This window comes from Panthera pardus, unplaced genomic scaffold (genome assembly GCF_024362965.1).
Source record: "Panthera pardus isolate Hobbes unplaced genomic scaffold, ASM2436296v1 HiC_scaffold_13, whole genome shotgun sequence".
Classification (NCBI taxonomy): Eukaryota; Metazoa; Chordata; class Mammalia; order Carnivora; family Felidae; genus Panthera; species Panthera pardus.
In genome coordinates, this window is record NW_026526688.1 from 200,274,737 (window position 1) to 200,293,790 (window position 19,054).

The window sequence follows — 19,054 nt, forward strand, 5'->3', positions numbered from 1 at the left end:
GACCTGCTCGGGGACAGAAAGGTTTTTCTGAGTGATGCAATTTGCCATCTCCTTTCGGGAAGAAAGCAGCTTTGCAGACAAATGTAGTGTTAAAAAACAAAATTCGGGGCGCCTGGGTGGCGCAGTCGGTTAAGCGTCCGACTTCAGCCAGGTCACGATCTCGCGGTCCGTGAGTTCGAGCCCCGCGTCAGGCTCTGGGCTGATGGCTCGGAGCCTGGAGCCTGTTTCTGATTCTGTGTCTCCCTCTCTCTCTGCCCCTCCCCCGTTCATGCTCTGTCTCTCTCTGTCCCAAAAATAAATAAAAAAACGTTGAAAAAAATAAAATAAAATAAAATAAAAAACAAAATTCAACCTAGTACATTTGAAGGGCTCGTCGGCTTTGTTAAGGGATTCAGGAACTGGACAGCACCCCAGATAGCAAGTAGAGGGGAGCTCCCAGGAGGTGTACAAAATGGAAGGTTTTTACAGGAAAGGGGGCTGTGAGAGGTTATCAGCAAAAGGACCGTGCGGGCCAGCACACTTTCCCTGGGTAGGGAGGTAGGGAATCAGGGAATCGCCTGCAGACCATCTGTCTTTGGGGGGAAGGGGCTGAGGCCAGCTACTTCACTGGGCTGATCAGATAATTCTGACCCGTTGGTCAGGTTGCATTCCTGGGGGAGGCCAGACCTGCAGCTAGATCAGGTCTGGAGGCCCAGTTTGGGGACTCGGCCCAAGTGACACCACTCGGACCTGTGGTTTTCTCTGTAACAGCACTTGCTGTTAAAATGTTAAGAGTGGAGACCTATCTGGAAAGTTAGTCACAAGGGGCGCCTGGGTGGCTCAGGCGGTTGAGCGTCCGACTTCGGCTCAGGTCATGATCTCGAGGTTTGGGGGTTCGAGCCCCGCGTCGGGCTCTAGCTCGGAGCCTGGAGCCTGCTTTGGATTCTGTGTCTCCCTTTCTCTCTCTCTGCCCCTCCTCCGCTTGTGCTCTGTCTCTCTCTGTCTCTCAAAAATGAATAAATGTAAAAAAAAAAAAAAAAAAAGTCACATGCCCCCATGTTACCTCCTGCATGGTCAGCTGTCAGAGGCGGTCAGTGACTTCCGCTGGGCCTTCTTTTCTGCGTTTACTCTGACGGTGATCATCTGACTGATTTAAAAAAAAATCCCCACAAAGATGGGGTGCCTGGGTGGCTCAGTCGGTTAAGTGTCTGACTTCAGCTCAGGTCACCGTCTCATTGTGTGTGAGTTCGAGCCCCGCGTCAGGCTCTGTGCTGACAGCTCAGAGCCTGGAGCCCGCTTCGGAGCCTGTGTCTCCCTCTGTCTCTGCCCCTCCCCCTCACACACTCTGTGTGTGTGTGTGTGTGTCTCTCAAAAATAAATAAACCTTAAAAAAATCTTTTTACAAAGATCTCCATCAGGAGAGGTCTTTGGGCTTGCTTTGACTTTTGTGACAAGTTTGAAAACAAAACATTGGAAAAAACCCACACACTCCTCACTAAATTATCGGGGTGGGGGAGGAGAAGCATCCTCTGCCGTGTCCTAGATAATGCTGGCCAGCCCCTGCTGGCCCCCAGCCAGGTCTTCACCCCCCCGGGGTCTGGCAGACTCCCCTTGACCCGCCTTCAGTCTCCTCTGCACCTGCCCCCTCCTTGGGCCTGTCTTCTGCCCGCCCAGCCCAGCTGCAGCAAGAATCTGGAAGTCACCTCCCCACCCTTGATGTCTGACCAAATTCTCCACCCCTCACCACCCCCCCCCACCCCCGCTTTGGAGGGTAAGCCCTTGGCCTGCTTTCAGTCAGAATCCCCCAACCCTGTCTGCCTCCTCTTAGTAATTTCCCACCCTCTGATGCCCGCCCTCTGCTCCCCAGCCTGGTCTGCTGTGTTGGAAGTTGAGCCAGTCCCCTCTCCTTGCGATAATCCCAAGCCCTGTTGTGACATCCCTGAACACTCTTCCTTCCCTTTCAACAAGTGTCATGAGGGGGCCTCTGACACCCTTTTGTCATGCTGGTGAAGCCCCAGGAGACAGGGACCTGGAGTCTCACCCTAAGAGGGACTTGGCCAGCACAGCATGAGTCCACCTGCGGGGGCCTTGCTAAGCCTCCCCTGCAGGGTCTTGGGAAAGGAGGAGGGACTGTCCTACGACCCGCTGCTGCTCCTGGAGGGTGCCAGGCTGGGGCTGAGTGTGGAGCCGGCTTCACCTCCCACCACCCTGGGGTTCCCTCGGTATCTGGCATCCAGGCCAGGCAGCCGGGCCCCCAAAGTGCCACCCCCTGGGGACCGAGGGAAAAGCGGCTGGTGCTCATGGAGCTCTGGCTCGGCTCTGTGGGGCTCTGTTGCATCTGCCACAGGCCCTTGAGGTTCTGATAGACTGTGAGTCCTCCGCACAGGCCATCGGGAGACACGGGCTTAGCATTTCAGGTCTGGAAAGCACACGGTACCCCTGGGGCCCCCTAGCCAGGTGGCAGGAGAAAGCAGGAGCAGACAGGGGGGCTGAGGGGCCGGGCAGGGTGGGCCCTTCATCTAGCGGTGTGGCCTGGATGCCTCTGCCTGCCTCACTCGTCCAGCTGCAGCTTTGGGGAGCGGGACCGAGGGGTAAGCTGGTCCTGGCTGGAGTTCTGCTAAGCTCTACGGGAGCAAAACCGTGCTGCGTCCCACGTTCACTCAGCCTCCCTGACGCCCACGGCGTGCAGGTCCCCCTGAAGTCCATGTGCACAGGGGCCAGAGGACCGGACAGGACCAGTGCACACATCCCTTACTCAACAAACGCCCACCAGGCCCCCGCTTACTGTCCCCCAACCATGGTGTCGGCGAATCAGTGATGAATGACCCCAAGACGAGGGAAGCACGGGGAAAATGTGGGTGCACCACAGGTGTGGCCTGGGCGAGGTTTCAGGAAGTGTCGACAGTGCATTTCAGGGACTGAGCAACGCAGAGGGGGGAGGGGCAGGGCCTGCAGACCGTCCAGCCCTGTTTGGCCCACCCTCTGTGTCAATATGAGGCTGGGCCTTATAAGGCGCCAACAAGCCTCCGGTGGGACATTTCCTCGGCCGAGCCAGCTCCCGGCAGGACGGTGGGTCCACATCCAGCACCATGACGGAACTGGAGACGGCCATGGGCATGATTATTGACGTCTTTGCCCGGTACGCGGGGGCCGAGGGCAACAAGCAGAGCCTGACCAAGGGGGAGCTGAAGACGCTCATGGAGAAGGAGCTCCCTGGCTTCCTGCAGGTGAGCGCCCAGGGGCGCGGGCGGTGGGGGCACGCAGGGAGGGCGGGGAGGGCCGAGGGGGTGCCCGGAGCAGCCGGCAGGGGGGCAGGGGGAGGCTACCCGTCCAGGAAAGGATCAGCTGCCCTAGGGGCTGAGGCCTCCAGAGCTGTGGGAACGGGAGCCGGGAGCCAGTGCAGCCAGGTCAATCCTTAAAACCAGAGTTAGCAGTTAGAGTCACAATTCACTCAGCACCAGGATTCTTTCTCAGCAGGGGAGGGGGGGCAAGTGGGAGAGCGAGGGATGCAAACCTGAACCTGAGCGGTGCGGGTGGGGTGGGGGAATCCAGGGCCATCTGTGAGGCTGCGTTTGCTGGTCCCTCACGGCTGCACCCCTCCAAGGCTGCGGGCCACAAACACCCCTGCTGCACTGCCTGCTGGGCCACATGCTGCCTGGTGTTAGTGGGGCTGACAGGGTGCAGATGGCAGCTGGTCTCACTCTGCTGTGGGCTATGTCTGCCCAGGGGGCCTCCCCAGGGACCTGTAAACCCGGGGCCTGCCCTCCTCTGCCTCCCGGCTTCCGGCTCCCCTCCCCCTCCTCCTTCCCCCTCTCCACTCCTCCTCCCTGCTCTGTACCCACCGGCTGCCTTCTCTTCCCTCCTCCCCTCCTCCTCCCTCCCCTCCTCTCCTCACACTCTCTCCTGTCTCCCTCCTTATTCCTCCTTCCCTACCCCCCTTCCCAGCCTCTCCCTCCCCTTCCCCACTCTCCCACCATCCTCCTTCCTCCCTCTCCTTCCCCTCCTCCTACTTCTTTCTCCTAATTCGCCCTCCCTTCCTCTTCCTCCCCTCCCTTCCTCTTCCTCCTTCCCCTCCCTCTCTCCCCCTCTCCCTCCCCTCCTCTTCCTTTCCCTTTCCACAGGGATCCTCGTCCTCTCTGCTCCGCTCCAGCTCCCCTTCTTCTCCCCTCCTCCCCCCCTCACCCCACTAAACTCCCCCCTACCCCCTTTCTAAGGGCTCTAACACTGAGCTGATTCCTGAAAATGGAAGCCTGAAATTTTCAGTCTTCAAACACACTGAGCGTTTCAGTAGGTAAATGCAGTGAGGATATATATATTTTTAAATGAAGTTCATCTGTTTTTGTCTATTATAAATATGTGTTTGTGGTCGAAAATGTAAGAATACAGAATTGTGGAGGCAAGGAAGCCCCCAACACACCCCTCTCTCCTCTTCCATCAGCCTTTTCCCCGTGGAAAGTTGATGTGAATGAAAGTCTAACATATGCAATTTAATTTCTTTTCGAATTTAATATTACAGCACACAGCCTCAAACCCCGAGGCTCACGGAACGCCCCGCCGATAACCAACCAAGTTTAAGAGTCTAACCCATGCGGATTTTGAGACCAAACAAAGCCTGGGGGTTGCGGGAGGGGCGGACGCAGGTGGTCCGGGGAACACAACTTGAGAACCAGTGGCCCAGCCCGGGATTCTCAACCTCCTGCCTAGGCACTTGGCCAAAGCAGGGGCTCAGGGCCCTCGGTACTGCAGGCCTCCAGCTGATGCCGAAGCCCCCCGGAGCTGCAATCCTGGGCTGTCGGCCCCAAACTTGGGGAGCTCAGCGTGGGCGGCTGGGGGCAATGGGCCGCGGGGACGCAGTTCCCCCGGGAACTCGGCGGCTGCAGCGCCTCCTGCCGCTGGGTCTCAGCCCTGCACGGGGTGCGGCCGGGCCTCCGCCGTCAGGTGGGCGGACACTTCCAGACCCCTGGGGCGGGGGGGGGGGGGGGGGGGGGAAGCAGCCTGGGTGTGTCCCTTCCCCCGGGTGCCCTGGGCCCTCCTCCTCCTCCTCCCCGCCTGGAGCCCGGGCTGGTGCCGCCGCCCGCCGTTGGGCGTGAGGATCCGAGGCTCGCGCGGCACCAGACGGGTGCTGGGTGCGTGGACCAGACGCGGTTCAGTGAGGTGACCTTGCAAAGCAGGCGGCGTGCAGGGGTGGCGCGCGAGTGGCTGCGTTTCCTGGGAATAGTCACCACCCTAGGGCATCTTAACCAATCCAGAGACGACCCCCTGCAAAACTTCACGAACGCGCGCGCCTGCACAGCATAGTGCAATTCAAATTCGGCCTAAAACAAAGAAAACGTGAGTTAGTGCCTTAGCTCGAGCCGGCACACACCTTCGGGCAGTTCAGAGCTTCCTAGAGCCCGGCGACTCGGTGACTCCGATGTCCCCCCCCCCTCCCCCCACCGCCCGTAACGCCCAGCCCCAGCGCTTGGCCGAGGGCCCACCGCGCTGACCCCGGGCCTCTGTCTCCAGAATAAAAGGGACAGGGACGCCGTGGACAAACTGCTCAAGGACCTGGACGCCAACGGAGACGCCGAGGTGGATTTCAACGAGTTCATGGTGTTCGTGGCCGCCCTCACAGCCGCCTGCCACAAGTACTTTGAGCAGGCGGGACTCCACTGATGCCCTGCAGACCCAGATCCCTGGGGGGGGGGGGGGGTGCTCCGGACCCGCCCCCAGCTTCCAGAACCCTGGGGGTGATTGCTTCCCTGGGCCCGGCCTGCCCCCGACCCTCTGATCAGTAAAATGCTTGTGACACGCGCCTGTCTCCCTCAAATGGATGATTTCCTTCCGCCCTCAGCGCCCCCACCCCCAACACAAGTTTTCTAATGGGTCACTTAGTGCTCCTGGCCTGCGACAGGGTAAGGGTTGGTTCAGGGGCCACTTTCCCCGGCTGAGGCTGGCCGAGGCACCGTGCCTGCTTCTGTGGCTTCCTGGGCCCAAAGTGAGCGTCCCCCTGTCCTGGATCCAAGGAGACCCACGGGACACACATCCATCCGTCCAGTCGGTCAGAGGGCCGCTCACCAAACCCTGGCCCCTCCATGTCTCCAAACGCGTTTCCAAGCCCCGTCTTTTTAATGTACGTGCTTGCGCCACACAGACAGGAAAACACACTTAGAAAAGAAACGGATGACGGGCGGGGACCAAGGGCCAGAGAACAAGGGCCCCCGTGCCAGCGTTTCCAGTTTTATGAAACTGTCTTCATGAAGCAACGCAACCCGCGTGACTCAGGTGAGGGCAGGGGTGTTAGGTCAGTCGTTTGCCCTGGTTTGGAGACTTCCGGAGCCTGGCCGGGGACACACCGGCAGGAGGTGTGGTTTACCCCTCGCCGGGGAGAGCAGGGCACAGGTTTTGTAAGAGGGGAGCCCCGGCAGGTTAGATGGGGGCGGATACACCATTGAAAGCACGGAAAGTCAAGCTAATGGGACGATCGGGGAGGCGGGGCTGGAATCGGATTTCTTCCTGCTGCTTCACAAGTGAGTCACAAATTGTCACCCGCGGCGGGGGCAGCCCCCCCCCCCCCAAGCTGCAGATACCAGAGCCCTCGATCCCCGCCCTCGCGGATAGCTGGGGTGCAGGCCCCTGACCCGGGTCCCCCAGACTCTGCCCCCACCCCAGACGCACAGGGAGAACACCCCCCTGTGCGGCAAGGTCGTAGGAGAGGTTTCCAGCCTCGCAGCCTGAGCCTGGCCCTCCGGGCCTCCCCCGTCCTGACACCCTGAAAGCCTGGAGGGAGGGGTCTTCTCTGAGTCCTCACCCCGGTGGTTCCCACGCGTTCCAGCTGAAAACCCCACTGCTGGGGGATGGAAACAGCAGCTGGCCGCTTCCTTCCAGGGCACCTGGGGCTCCTCTGCCGGCCCGCACGGTCCCCGGCCCTCCTCATCCCCAGGCAGGGCCGGTCTGTTTTCACCCCTCAGGACAGGCTGTATCAAAGCGTCCTGCTTTGGAAGAAGCTTCTGCAGTTCCCAAAGCAGCTTCTGCAGTTCCCATAGCTGCCCGCTTGCCCTGGAATTTCCTTCACCCCATCTGGCTGCTCCCTCTCCTCCCTCACAACTGGGAGATTCCCTCTGGAATGCGAACACTCGCGGCTCCCAGAAACCAGCCTCCTGTGGTGCTCTGTCAGCCCCCTGGGCAGGCTGCGGAGCACCCCTTCCTCCTGGGTGAAGTCCACGGTCACCTCCGCGGGCTTCACAACTTCCGGGGGGCTGGGGGGCTCCCGGCAGCCAGGTCCTCCAAGGCAAAAGCCATGTCCAACCTGCGTTTCTTGATGGCCACAAGGAACTTGCCGGCATGCGTGGACCCACATTCGCCCATTATTAAAGATACGGTTCTTCGTAGTTTTGTTTTTTTAAGTTTGCTTACTTATTTTGAGAGAGATCGCGCACGAGAGAGCAGGGGAGGGGCAGAGAGGCAGAGAGAGGATCCCAAGCAGGCTGGGGGCGGGGGGGGGGGGGGTGCAGAGCCCCACCCGGGGCTTGAACTCACGAATCATGAGATCATGACCTGAGCGGAAACCAAGCAGAGAGAGGATCCCAAGCAGGCTGGGGGGGGGGGGGGGGGGGGTGCGCAGAGCCCCACCCGGGGCTCGAACTCAAGAATCATGAGATCATGACCTGAGCGGAAACCAAGAGTCAGACACTCAACTAACTGAGCCACCCAGGCTCCTATTTTTGTTTTTGAAAAGTAGGCTTTTCAATTAATATGTTCACGCCTAAAACTTCGTCTCCAGCTCAGATCATTTCCCCAAAATGGACTCCATTACTCTGTAACCCGGGATTACTAGCTTAAAGGAGGTTTGGGGTTTTTTTTAATTGCGGTGAAAACACGTAACATTTCTAAGTGCACATACGACGTTAAGTAGATTGACAGTGTTGTGCAACCAAGCTCCCGACTTTCTCTTCTTGCAAAAGTGAAACTCTGTATCGGACAGCTTCAGACAGCAAGTCCCCCGGGCCCTGGACCCATTATTCTATTTCCTCCATGAATTTGTCTCCTCTGGGGAACTTCTGTGAACGGAGTCGTACACTGTTTGTCTTCACGGCTTGTTTCACTTGGCAGAATGTCTTCAAGGTCCATCCGTGTTGTAGCATGTGGCAAAATTTCCTTCCTTTTTATGGCCCACGTTCTTCCATCTCTGAATCACTCAGTCAAGCCCCTACTCTTTGAGCATGCTCCTTGTCACTGGGGCGGGCACCGATGCACCCAACTGGCCGCCATCCCTCTTCCCTCCTTGGTCACAGAGGCCCAGTTTTGTTCAGGCGTGTGGCAGAAACGTACTCCAGGAATATGGGCTCCTCAGCCAATCCCTGCCCGCTGGCCGCTGGGAAATTTGAGAGCTGCCGGTGGCTTTGAGGAACACGGCCAAAGCCAGCCTTCAAGGTGTGTTCCTACAAATTAGGGAAAGGCCCCCTTCCTCAAGACCCAGTAGTGGCAGGTGCAGGAAAACTGTCACAAGAACTTGATCAAAGGTGCAAAGACTGTAACATGAATGGCATCCCCTAGAGCTGTGCAGTGCACGACCTGCACGACCGTATATGCCGCCCTTAGCTGGCAGAGATTTTCCTCCCTGATTAAAAAAGAAACAAAGCACATAGCTATGAAAACGCACCCTCTCACTTTGTCAGGTCTTAGACGTTGCTGTGTGACGGCGTGATGCTTGCTGCTGCAGCCACTGGGCAATGAGGACAGAGTTAAGAGGGTCAAAGAAGAGCTTGAGTGGCCAGCAGGGTCACTCCACTGCACAGCCCCAGTGGGTGCTGCTTACATCACAGTCTGTGAATGGTGCTGGGAGGTCCTGGCTGCCAAAGGGACTCAGAGCCACGTACCTCTGGACTTACGGGAGATACAAAGCCATATTGCTTAAGCCACATTTAGTCAGCACGTGCCTCATAAGCACTGCATAGCGGATCCTTGTGACTCATTTTGGCCATTCAACATCTGTACCCCTTTTTGTGTTTGGGGAATTCGTCACTTATGCACCTTGATAGGTGCCAAGTCTATCTACCCCCGTTTAAGCTGAAAATACTAGACTCTCTTGCCAGAGTACTGTCATGTGACCTAGCATCCACCAATCGGATTCATCCACGCCCAATGCGACTAGGCGCTAGTGAAGCCGGCGAAGGGTTGGGAGAGCTAGGGGGCTGTCTCTGGCTGGCTGTGCAGACGGCGCGAGTCCAGGCCCCGCCGCTGGGGCAGACGAGGGCACAGTAAACCGAAGCAGCATCCTGTGCTCAGAGCAGGGCCAGCTTCCTCCCGGGCCGCTTCTGCGGTGTGGACTGCTCCTGGAATCGTCACCCTGGGTCTCTTCTCAAGCCCTCCCTGAGCTTCTGGAAACTGCCTAACTGGCTAGGGCCAGCTTCTGTGCCGGCAACTAGGAACCCTGACAGATTTCGGCCATAAACCTCTCGCATTTGTCATTTTAAGGCAAAGCAATGTGTAATAGCAATAGTTATAATAATAGTTATGAATTGTAGGAGCAGTAACATCACACATATAAATAATAACAATGTTGGGGCGCCTGGGTGGCGCAGTCGGTTAAGCGTCCGACTTCAGCCAGGTCACGATCTCGCGGTCTGTGAGTTCGAGCCCCGCGTCAGGCTCTGGGCTGATGGCTCGGAGCCTGGAGCCTGTTTCCGATTCTGTGTCTCCCTCTCTCTCTGCCCCTCCCCCGTTCATGCTCTGTCTCTCTCTGTCCCAAAAATAAATAAAAAACGTTGAAAAAAAAAAATTTAAATAATAACAATGCTTAGTGATTTTATTAATAACTCTTGGTCAAAAGGAAAAGAGGCAGACTTTATCTATCTATCTATATATATTTTTTAACATTTATTTATTTTTGAGAGACAGAGCATGAGCGGGGGAGGGGCAGAGAGAGCGGGAGACACAGAATCTGAAACAGGCTCCAGGCTCTGAGCTGTCAGCAGAGTCCGACGCGGGGCTCGAACCCACAAACCATGAGATCATGACCTGAGCCGAAGTCAGACACGTATCCGACTGAGCCACCCAAGTGCCCCAAAGAGGCAGCCTTTTGAAAGGATGAATCTGGAAAGAACTTCCTGACCAAGAAATTCGAAAACGCTGCTGGCTTACAGACTCGAGGTTATGTGCTGTTGTTCACGATAAATGCCCAGTAAGAGGTGGAGACCGACGGCAACATTCCAGAGATGACACTCAACTTTCAAAAAGGTCTTTAGCTTTCCTTTATCAACCATTTTAGAGGCACTTTAAATTTGGAAGCTCACGGAAATCACAAACTTACAGAAGACTCAGAAGCAGAGTATAAAGAATTTTATTTTTCCGCAGGATCTGAGAATAAGCCGCTGATCTGCTGATCTCCCACCCTGAAGACTTCAGTGAATGTCCTCCAAGCTGCACCCCCCTACGTGATCACGGGGCAGCCGCCGCCGTCAGAAAACGCACCCCAACCCATCACCGCCATCTCATCTCAAGACCCGGTTCAAGTTTTGCCAACTGTTCTTTTTTTTTGTTTTCATGTTTATTTCTTTTTGAGAGAGAGAGACACAGCGCAAGTGGAGGGGGGAGGGGCAGAGAGAGAGAGGAAGACACAGAATCCAAAGCAGGCTCCAAACTCCGAGCGGTCGGCACAGAGCCCCACGCGGGGCTCGAACCCACGAACCGTGAGATCATGACCTGAGCCCAAGTCGGAGGCTCCTCTGACTGAGCCACCCAGGCACCCCGCCCAGCCAATTGTTCCTAATAAGGTCTTTTATAGAGCAAAGGGATCACATTTACGCCGCCTTTCCCAGACTTGCATGACCTTGACACTTTTGAGGATTACGAGCTAATAATTTTGCAGAATTTCCTTCGAGTTGAGGTTGTCTGAGGTTTGCTCGTGACTGGGCCTGGGTTGCGTACCTTTGGCAAGAATGTCCCAGAAGTGATGCGATGCTCTTCTCACGGCATCTTATCAGATGGCACGAGGTGTTAATCTGTCCCATTTCTGGTCATGTCCACTTTGATCACTGGATTAAGATGGTGATTGAAGAAACAGCCAGCCACAGGCCCAGCGTTGGGGAAAGAAAAGCACAGGATGTATCTAGAACAGAAAGCAAGGATGTGTTCAAAGAATGACCAGGATACGTCAAAAGGACGCAGAAGCAGCCTTGCATGGGCTCCCACTGCCCAAATCAAAGCCTTCTCCACTATAGCTATTCCTGCCACCTTTGTAACTTGTTAGCATTTTGTAGTGAGGTACTTTGAAGCTACATAAATGTTCTGTTCCTCGTCAAGCATGTAATTCACTCATGTGTTCATATTTAAGTGAATACGTGGTTTCCCATATTCGTCATTGCACCGTGAACGTTAGCCACCATGGTTTGTTGTGATGATCCCACTGTATCCAATCTGCCAGTGGGGCCCTTCCATTCAAGCTGGCCTCTGTGTCCTTCTAACTCATCCCCAACCTTGTTTGGACATCCCCTTGCTTTCCGTCTCAGCCAGATGTCTGCACACATCTCGGGCCTTCCCTGCTCCAGTTCTGGAACTGACCGTTTCTCCATGAAGTTCTGGTCCCTTTTAGTGGAAAATGGTATTTAGAAGCCAAGATCTGAGAGCCAGGGTACTCAAGATTATTGGGATGTCACTGCTTCCAGCTGCTTCCAACAGGCAGAACTAGGGAACATTTGTAAGTGTGTACATAAATTATACACACACATCTGTGGTTCTATATAAACGTAGAATGTATACACAGAACCACAAGTTCACACGGATACCTCCAATTTCAACCCAATACCATGGAGCTCATTCTAGTGTTCTTTCTTTTCATCTTTCTCTCCCTCTGCTGGCACTCCCTCTCCTGCATGGAAACCTTTTCCCTGGTCAGCCTCCAGTCCCTGTGCCGGTCTGCCCCCTGAATGCACACCCTTCTCTCCCCTTGGGCTGAGTCACCTCACAGGACTGACTTCCTCTACGGATGCCCTCCTTGCCCTTCTCAGGCTGTGACAAGCTGCACCGCATTGTTCCCATGCGTGGATGCTCTCCTTACCCCACTGGGCTCTGACCCCCAGACTACCAGCTTGGGGACTTCTAATCCTTCCTGGGCTTTCGTTTCTCAAGTCAAATGAATGAATGAAGGTCCTTGGCACTCATCTCTAGGTAACAAGCTACTTGATTTCCCCTGTTTACCGTTATCTCCACCACTAGAATGACCAGGGGCAGGACTCTGGGACTGCCTCTTCACGGCTGCATCCCCCAGTGCCTAGAGCAGTGCCTGATACATAGCAGGAGCTAAGTAACAGTGGTAAGTAAATAAAGACTTCTGTAGCAAAATGAATTTTTGAAATGGTTCTAAGCCAGGGAATCAACATAGCCAATTCACGTTAGCTGACAGCGAAGGAGGAAGATTGGTGTTAAGCTGTAAGGAGGGAGGTCAGTTGGGAGAGCATCGCTCTAGTGGCCTGGGGCAGGTGGAGGGGGGTGGGCAAATCAAAGGTGCATTCTGGACGTTGAATCAATGTGCTTCAGTGATAGAGCGAGGAAGGCGTTGCTGAGAAGGAGGGAGGAGTCAAGAATAACACTGACGTTTCTGTGGTTTGAGTTCTCTGCATTGATAAGCAGACACAAATTTAGGTTACATTTACATACCGAGTTGGTACTCATTCATTCAAGGAGTATCGTGTACCAACCATGTGGCAGCCGAGCACTGGTCTCTGTGCTGGGAATTCAGCAGGAAACAAAAATTCCTGGGGCGCCTGGGTGGCTCAGTCGGGTGAGCATCCAGACTCTTGATTTCAGCTCAGATCATGATCACAGGGTCGTGGGATCAAGCCCCACATCGGGCTCCAAGCTGAGCGTGGAGCCTGATTAAGATTCTCTCTCTCTCTCTCTCTCTCTCTCTCTCTCTCTCTCTCTCTGCCCCTCTCCCCTGCACAATCCCCAGCTTGTGCTCTCTAAAAAACAAAACAAAAATCTCTTGCCCTCAAGGGGCTGACATTCCAAGGGGAGAAGTGGGTAAGACACAAATTAGTAATCACATGTCAGGCAAGTGAGAAGAAAAACGAAGGATAGAGAGTGACAGGGGTTGGCAGTGCTGCTTTAAACAGGAAGAAGAAGAGGGCCTCGCTGGTAAGCTAACGCTTAAGGAGAGACTTTGAAAAGTGGCCCAGTGAGCCATGTGGACGGATACTGGACACTCGGATGTTTTCGGAAGAAACAAAACCCCGAGAAGTATGGCCACAAAACACTATTGAAGACTCAGTCGTCACCAGCCAGCCGATGGCAAACGACGGCTGGAGAGGAGGACAGAACATAGAATTTCAGACTTCACAGCAAGGGGAGTTTGGGCACGATGGGCCGATTGCAGAGCAACTGAGAGAAGGCAATTCAAATTTTCTAGGGGACCTGGAAGTCGTTTCAATTCCACAGATACGTAATCCACCTGGGGGGGGAGGGGGAATTTATGAGTTACAACAGGAAATACACACAAAGTCCTGGCCTCCAAATTCCACCACATCTCAGGCAGGAGTTGGACCACTAGCTCGTCACCACAGTGCTCCGCAGAAGGGCCAAGGGTCAAAAATGCTTCAGAAGACTCTTAAGGCCCTGACCGTGAAGGAGGCTTGGCATCGAGACTGACACATAAGGGGCGCCTGGGTGTCTGACTTCCGCTCAGGTCGTGATCTCGCGGTTCACGAGTTCGAGCCCCGCATTGGGTTCTGTGCTGACAGCTCAGAGCCTGGAGCCTGCTTTGGATTCTGTGTCTCCCTCTCTCTCTGCCCCTCCTCCGCTTGCGTTCTGTCTCTGTCTCTCTCTCAAAAATAAATAAACGTTAAAAAAAAAAAAAACAAAATAAAAGACTGAGTAGATAAAATGCAACCCCAACGGAGGAATACAATCCATGGTCAATTAATCAGTTAATCAAGGGGAAACACGTGCATACGAGTTTTGCACCCCCAGAACATCTGTTTTTAAATCAGTAAGTAACTTGTAACTAAGTTTCCTGAATCAAGGTCCCTAATATCCCCACAGGGGTGCTCCTTCAGCCAGCTCCTGGAATTAAGAAAACACGGAGGAACTAACCTGCAGTGTATATGAACAGGAACGAGAAATAAACCTTGGGGGCTGTAGCCACAAAGACTTTGGGGTTGACGGATGCAGAGAGACACTGAGCCTCAACCCCAGGAAAGGCTGGCCGGTCCTTCCCACGCCCCTGATCCAGCGCAGACCCTCCACTCCCACCCGCACCAGCGCCCACATTCTTGCTTCGCCTCCCCCCCTCCTCCCCGCCCGCCCCCCCCCCCCCCCCCCCCCCCCGACCCACAGACCTCACTAAGCTTCCCGCGCTACAAACGTGACCCCCGAGGCTCCCTTGCTCCTCGGTCTCAATGGCTCCCGGCACTACCTCTGTTCCCACTGAGAAATTCAGAAGGGCAGGAGCACAGACCAGGATTCCAGAGACCGAAACAGCCTCTCTAAAGGACTTGCCTTTGCGCCCAGGTACTTTCCTATAAAAATGCCTGTTTCACACGTTATTCCCAGACCTGTACCTCGGCTTGTCATTATAAACATGTATGTGTTCTCATCGAACCCCCTCTGGCGCGATTCTGGAAATTGCACCCTGCCTGTCCTGTGGCTTTGAGCATCCATTAGCACAGCTCATGAACAGGAATCAGTTCTCTAATGAAGCCCTCTCTCCTCTGCTCCCCACTTTTACTGGTCCCCGCAGTGCCCCCCAGTCACTCCCCAGAGCTGCAGCTCAAGTCCCTCCCTGAGCTTCTGATGCCCCCACTGGTTTCTACTCTTAGAAGTTGTACTCGGCATTCAAGGACAGTCATTGGCTCTCAGGCACCCTGCGGTGCAGTTAACTGTCCCAGCTCGTCCAGGTCCAGGCCTTCCCTTCACATTCCTGCTGCCCTGGAGCAGACGGGAAGCACATTACACGCCCACTGGCTACACAGACCTCAGCTGCTGAAAAGCAGGGGCTCAGGCCAGACGATGGCCTCAAGTTCATCCCTGTCAAGAGCTCACTGTCCTGTCATCTTATCCCCACGGCACCGGCCACAAGCGATTCTCCCTCACGGTTCCAGGCTCACAGAGAACCTCAAACTTCAAGCAGCTCGGTCCTGCAAAGAAGCACGTTCGTTTCAAAAGAAATGTATTAACACATGCAGGGACTTTGGCCATTTGAACAACGTATTTATTTGAAAAAAAAAAGGGGGGGGGGTTTAGAGATCTTTGTTTTTCAAGGCAAACAAACATTTATTGCATGTCTGATTTTGACTTCCAGTCCTGGTGAGGTCTACCCTGATCAACTAGATGGGCCCTGATGCTGCCTTTTCCTTTCTCCAGTGTCCCCGGACCCTTTGTAGATGGTCTCTTTGACGCAATACTCCGGAACGCCCGCATTACCACAGTGATGGTACTCAGTCATTCCCTGTCCAAACTTCTTTGTCATTCAGGGTCGGCTAGGTTACCTACATAAAGTCACCTGGCAGGTGGCGCAACACAGCCCAGACAATATGCCACAGAACACAGCTCTCCTCGGTCCCACGGGAAGTGAAGTTCCAGAATACACACACAACCATCTCCCATCTACGACTGCCTTCTACTCCTTCTCCGTCTTCCCCACAGCAGTCTCACCCCTACTCGGGTCACCAGGTACACCCAAGGACCGTCGTCCATGCACCTCTAAAGGTAGAAGATTCTGGTCCCACGTCTACACAAGTCCCAGACAACAATCAGGTCACATGGATAACAGCAAGGTGCAAGGCCATGCCCCAACATTTCAGACACGGTAAAGTAACGTGATTTAACGTGACAACTGAAACAACTTTTCATTAAGCCCCATTTCCCCTGCAAGAGTATTTCTCGGACAAAAGTTATTTTTCAGGACAGTCTAACCCAACTCAAGCCGGCATCCGTCGTGTTAGTTCAGACGAGAGAACGAATTCTGGAGATCTTACTGTCCCCAGGCACGGCTGGACCGGCCAGGAAACATGCAGACCCAGGCCCAAGAGACCGGAGTGCTCGCATATCATTCAAAGGAATGTGAAGGAATGCGACCCCCCCCCCCCCCCAACTTGTACACGTAGAAGCAGTTAGTTTAGGCTGGTACAAGCAGCTGGTCAACATAACCATCAGATGTACCTAATGAAATCTCTAACATAAGAAATAGAGATATTTTCCAGATTCCAAGTCTCTCAACATAAAACACAGTTCCTTGAGACCACACGAAGGGGCAGCAGAAATAACTAAGTAACACGTGTTAACGACTTCACCTCCAATCTACAGCTCTCAGGGGCCTCCTGCCCCAAATTTCACCCTTAAAAACCCTCACTTGGGTGGGGGTGGGGGGTGGTGCCTGGCTGGCTCAGTCAGTAGAACCCACGACTCTTGATCTCAGGGTCATAAGTTCAAGCCCCACACTGGGCATTGTGCCTACTTAAAACAAAAACCAAAACCCTCACCTGTAAGCCACTGGGCAGCTTCGCACTTGGAGCATGCGGTCCCCATTCTCCTAGGTGGTGTCATACCTATAAACAGCCTATCCTTCTTCACTGCAAAAGCTCCATGTCAGTTTTTTACTGGCTTGCTGTGCACCCAGGAGACCCATTCTCCTCTGGTGCGGATACATAACCATTGACCCTAGGGGAGACTGTGCCACACGGATAAAAACCAAAAAAAAAAAAACAAAAAAAAAAAAAACCAGAATAAACAACAAGCTGTTTCAGTTTCCTCGAGTTGTCAGCCCAGCCTTACCAGGTGACCAGAGTCCATGAGCTGTGAACCCGACGCACAACTGGCAGAAATTTGCCATCAAGACACTGAGTCCCAGATTTCTGCAACCTGATGTTAAAAAAAAAAAAAAAAAAAAAAATTTAAATTAACCACCCACCCTCTGACACGAACCTGGAAATTTCTAGTAAACGCCTACAGCTTCACATTTTCCCATTTTTTCCCCCCTGTGTTCTCACCCTCCCCTATTTTGCTCTAAGGGCTAGGTTTTCTTTGGTTCCCGCCCCCGCCAAGTGCCTAGGCAACTCTCCCTGCGGCAACTGTCCTATTGGGACTGACTCTGGGGTTTCACAAAGACAAACTCGAAATTATTTTAACTCTTCTTGAATTGCCAGCGGGGGCGGGAGGAACCACAAAACTCTGGACGTCCTAGCACCTGTCCAATCTAGCACGCACCCATTTTCCTCTTGACCTCAACTTTGCTCCCACTCCCCAATTTCCGACGCAGGGCGACTGAGGCTGTACCTTCACTCCTGGAATATTACTACCACCCAGAAAACTGTTCAATCACGCTGACGGCAACGACCAGGACCCGCATCGGGCCCCGCCGGCCCCCCGGCCTTACCGCCCGCCCGCCTTCACGACGATTCGCTCCTCTCTATCCGCCGGACCAGCTCCACCAACATCTCTGCCATCTTCGCGATCTCCTTGGCCTTCTCCTCCGCCTTCTCGCACCGTTTGGTCCCTCTGCCCTCGACTCCATCGTCGGGATTCTGAAGATGGTTCAGGGCGCTCTCCTCCGAGGCCTCCACCTGCGTTTTGATTTGGATGAGCATATTGTCCATCTCCCACAGCTTGCTCCGGTTCCGCATGTACGCCCGGCCGTGCTCCCGGGTCAGCGCCGCGATGTCCTCCCGCATCTCGTTGATGACGGGCAGCAGGAACTGCTCGAAATCCTCCTCGGGCTCCAGCACCTCCACCTCCTCCGGCTCTGCCAGCTCGACGACGTCCAAGGGCCGCATCTGTCCCGCCAAACCGTTGCCGCGGGCGTCGACGGGTCAGCAGTGCTGCCGAATTACCTCTGCGAGTTCCTCCTCTCACGCCGTCCGCTTGCAAACCGCTCCGGGAAGCAAACCCTGGGACCCACACGGAGGCCGGGCGGCGGAGGAGTCCGCGCAGCCGTCACCGGCGGTGGGCGTGTTCGCGCCACTTTCGGGACTCGGCCCCGCCCCCTTACGGCCACGCCTCGGACCGAGCCCAGGCGCGGGCGCGCGCACGCAAAGGGGACTCCGTAGCGGGCGGGCGCACGCCAGCCTCCACCTGCTTCCCGCGCCCTGCCCCGCCCCCTTCTCTAATAGGCCTTTGGGAGCGCAGAGGTTCTTACGTCCCGGACTTTTTCTTTTACTTAATTTTTTTTTTAAGTGAAAGCAATTCTCTCTCCCTCGTATTTGAATAAGACAGGCTGGCGTTCAGAGCGCTTACCATCCAGGGACGCACTGCTGTAAGTGCTCAGATTAATTCATTTAACCTAATTCAATAAACCCGTCAGATGAAAAACTGGTTAAAAACAGTGCTTTTGGTCAGAATTTGAACCTGAGCCATTTTGGGTCTACTACAGTCGCTACTCTTAACTACAGTACCTGCTCTCTCTTCTGGGACAGGGCCCTTAAGTCAAAAACTGGGGATCTTAATTCTGTACTCTCCACCACTGGCTCCCAGAATTTTTTGTCCTGGGGGGATTTCTCTCTCGCTGGGTTGGGTTGTTCTGGTCAGAGTGTTTTGGCCTCTCTTTGAGGTAGGGGAGCTGAAGGGACTCCATTTTGGAAAGGCTCTGTCTCTGCTGTTTTTCTGCTAAGTTCCATTTACTCAAGTTCTATATTTTGCATCCGAATAAGCCAAAAAAGCTGTGTTCCCACTTCCAGGGGAAAAGGAGATAGATTTGTCTTAGACCCCCCCAAACACCTGATAACATTTAAAAAGAGCTGGATCCCAAACATGTTCCACGACATTAGCTTTGAACAAACCTCAGCGGATCAGTACTCCCCTACCTTCGATGATCTATAAATAACACCTTTATTCACCTGCCGCTCGCCTTCGGTCAGACCCTACCCTGGATTCCTGAAGGAACACATACGCTACACCCCTTTCCAATATAAACCCCTAACCCCAAGTGAGGAAGAGACTCATTCTCCTTTCCTTTCTGAGTCTCCCAGACATTCTATCTGCTAAATGCTCACTCATGCTATTCAGTAAACTCTGTTTTTACTTTTTCTGGCTCACAGAGCTGGTCCTGCAGGGCCCATCTCTGGGTCCTTGGACCCAGGCTGCCTGCATCATCTTCACCGGACTG

General features: G+C 54.5%; 2 protein-coding genes across 3 annotated transcripts; one reads left to right on the top strand and one right to left on the bottom strand.

Annotated features, from left to right (window-relative positions):
- Positions 1-2,987: 2,987 nt before the first annotated feature.
- Positions 2,988-5,772, top strand: S100P (S100 calcium binding protein P). The gene is made up of 2 exons (XM_019453762.2): positions 2,988-3,206; positions 5,485-5,772. The coding sequence occupies exons 1-2, from the start codon at positions 3,069-3,071 to the stop codon at positions 5,632-5,634; spliced, it is 288 nt and encodes a 95-aa protein (XP_019309307.1). The 5' UTR covers positions 2,988-3,068; the 3' UTR covers positions 5,635-5,772.
- Positions 5,773-10,284: 4,512 nt separating this feature from the next.
- Positions 10,285-17,833, bottom strand: LOC109269708 (MORF4 family-associated protein 1). 2 transcript variants are annotated; one of them, XR_002081228.2, is made up of 3 exons: positions 17,330-17,833; positions 16,729-16,815; positions 10,285-11,068 (listed from the first exon to the last, which is right to left on the bottom strand). XR_002081228.2 is itself a non-coding variant. In XM_019453764.2 (2 exons), the coding sequence occupies exon 1, from the start codon at positions 17,724-17,726 to the stop codon at positions 17,343-17,345; it is 384 nt and encodes a 127-aa protein (XP_019309309.1). In that variant the 5' UTR covers positions 17,727-17,833; the 3' UTR covers positions 10,285-11,068; positions 17,330-17,342. The 2 variants fall into 2 exon arrangements, 1 of the variants encoding a protein (XP_019309309.1); XM_019453764.2 differs by lacking the exon at positions 16,729-16,815.
- Positions 17,834-19,054: the final 1,221 nt, after the last annotated feature.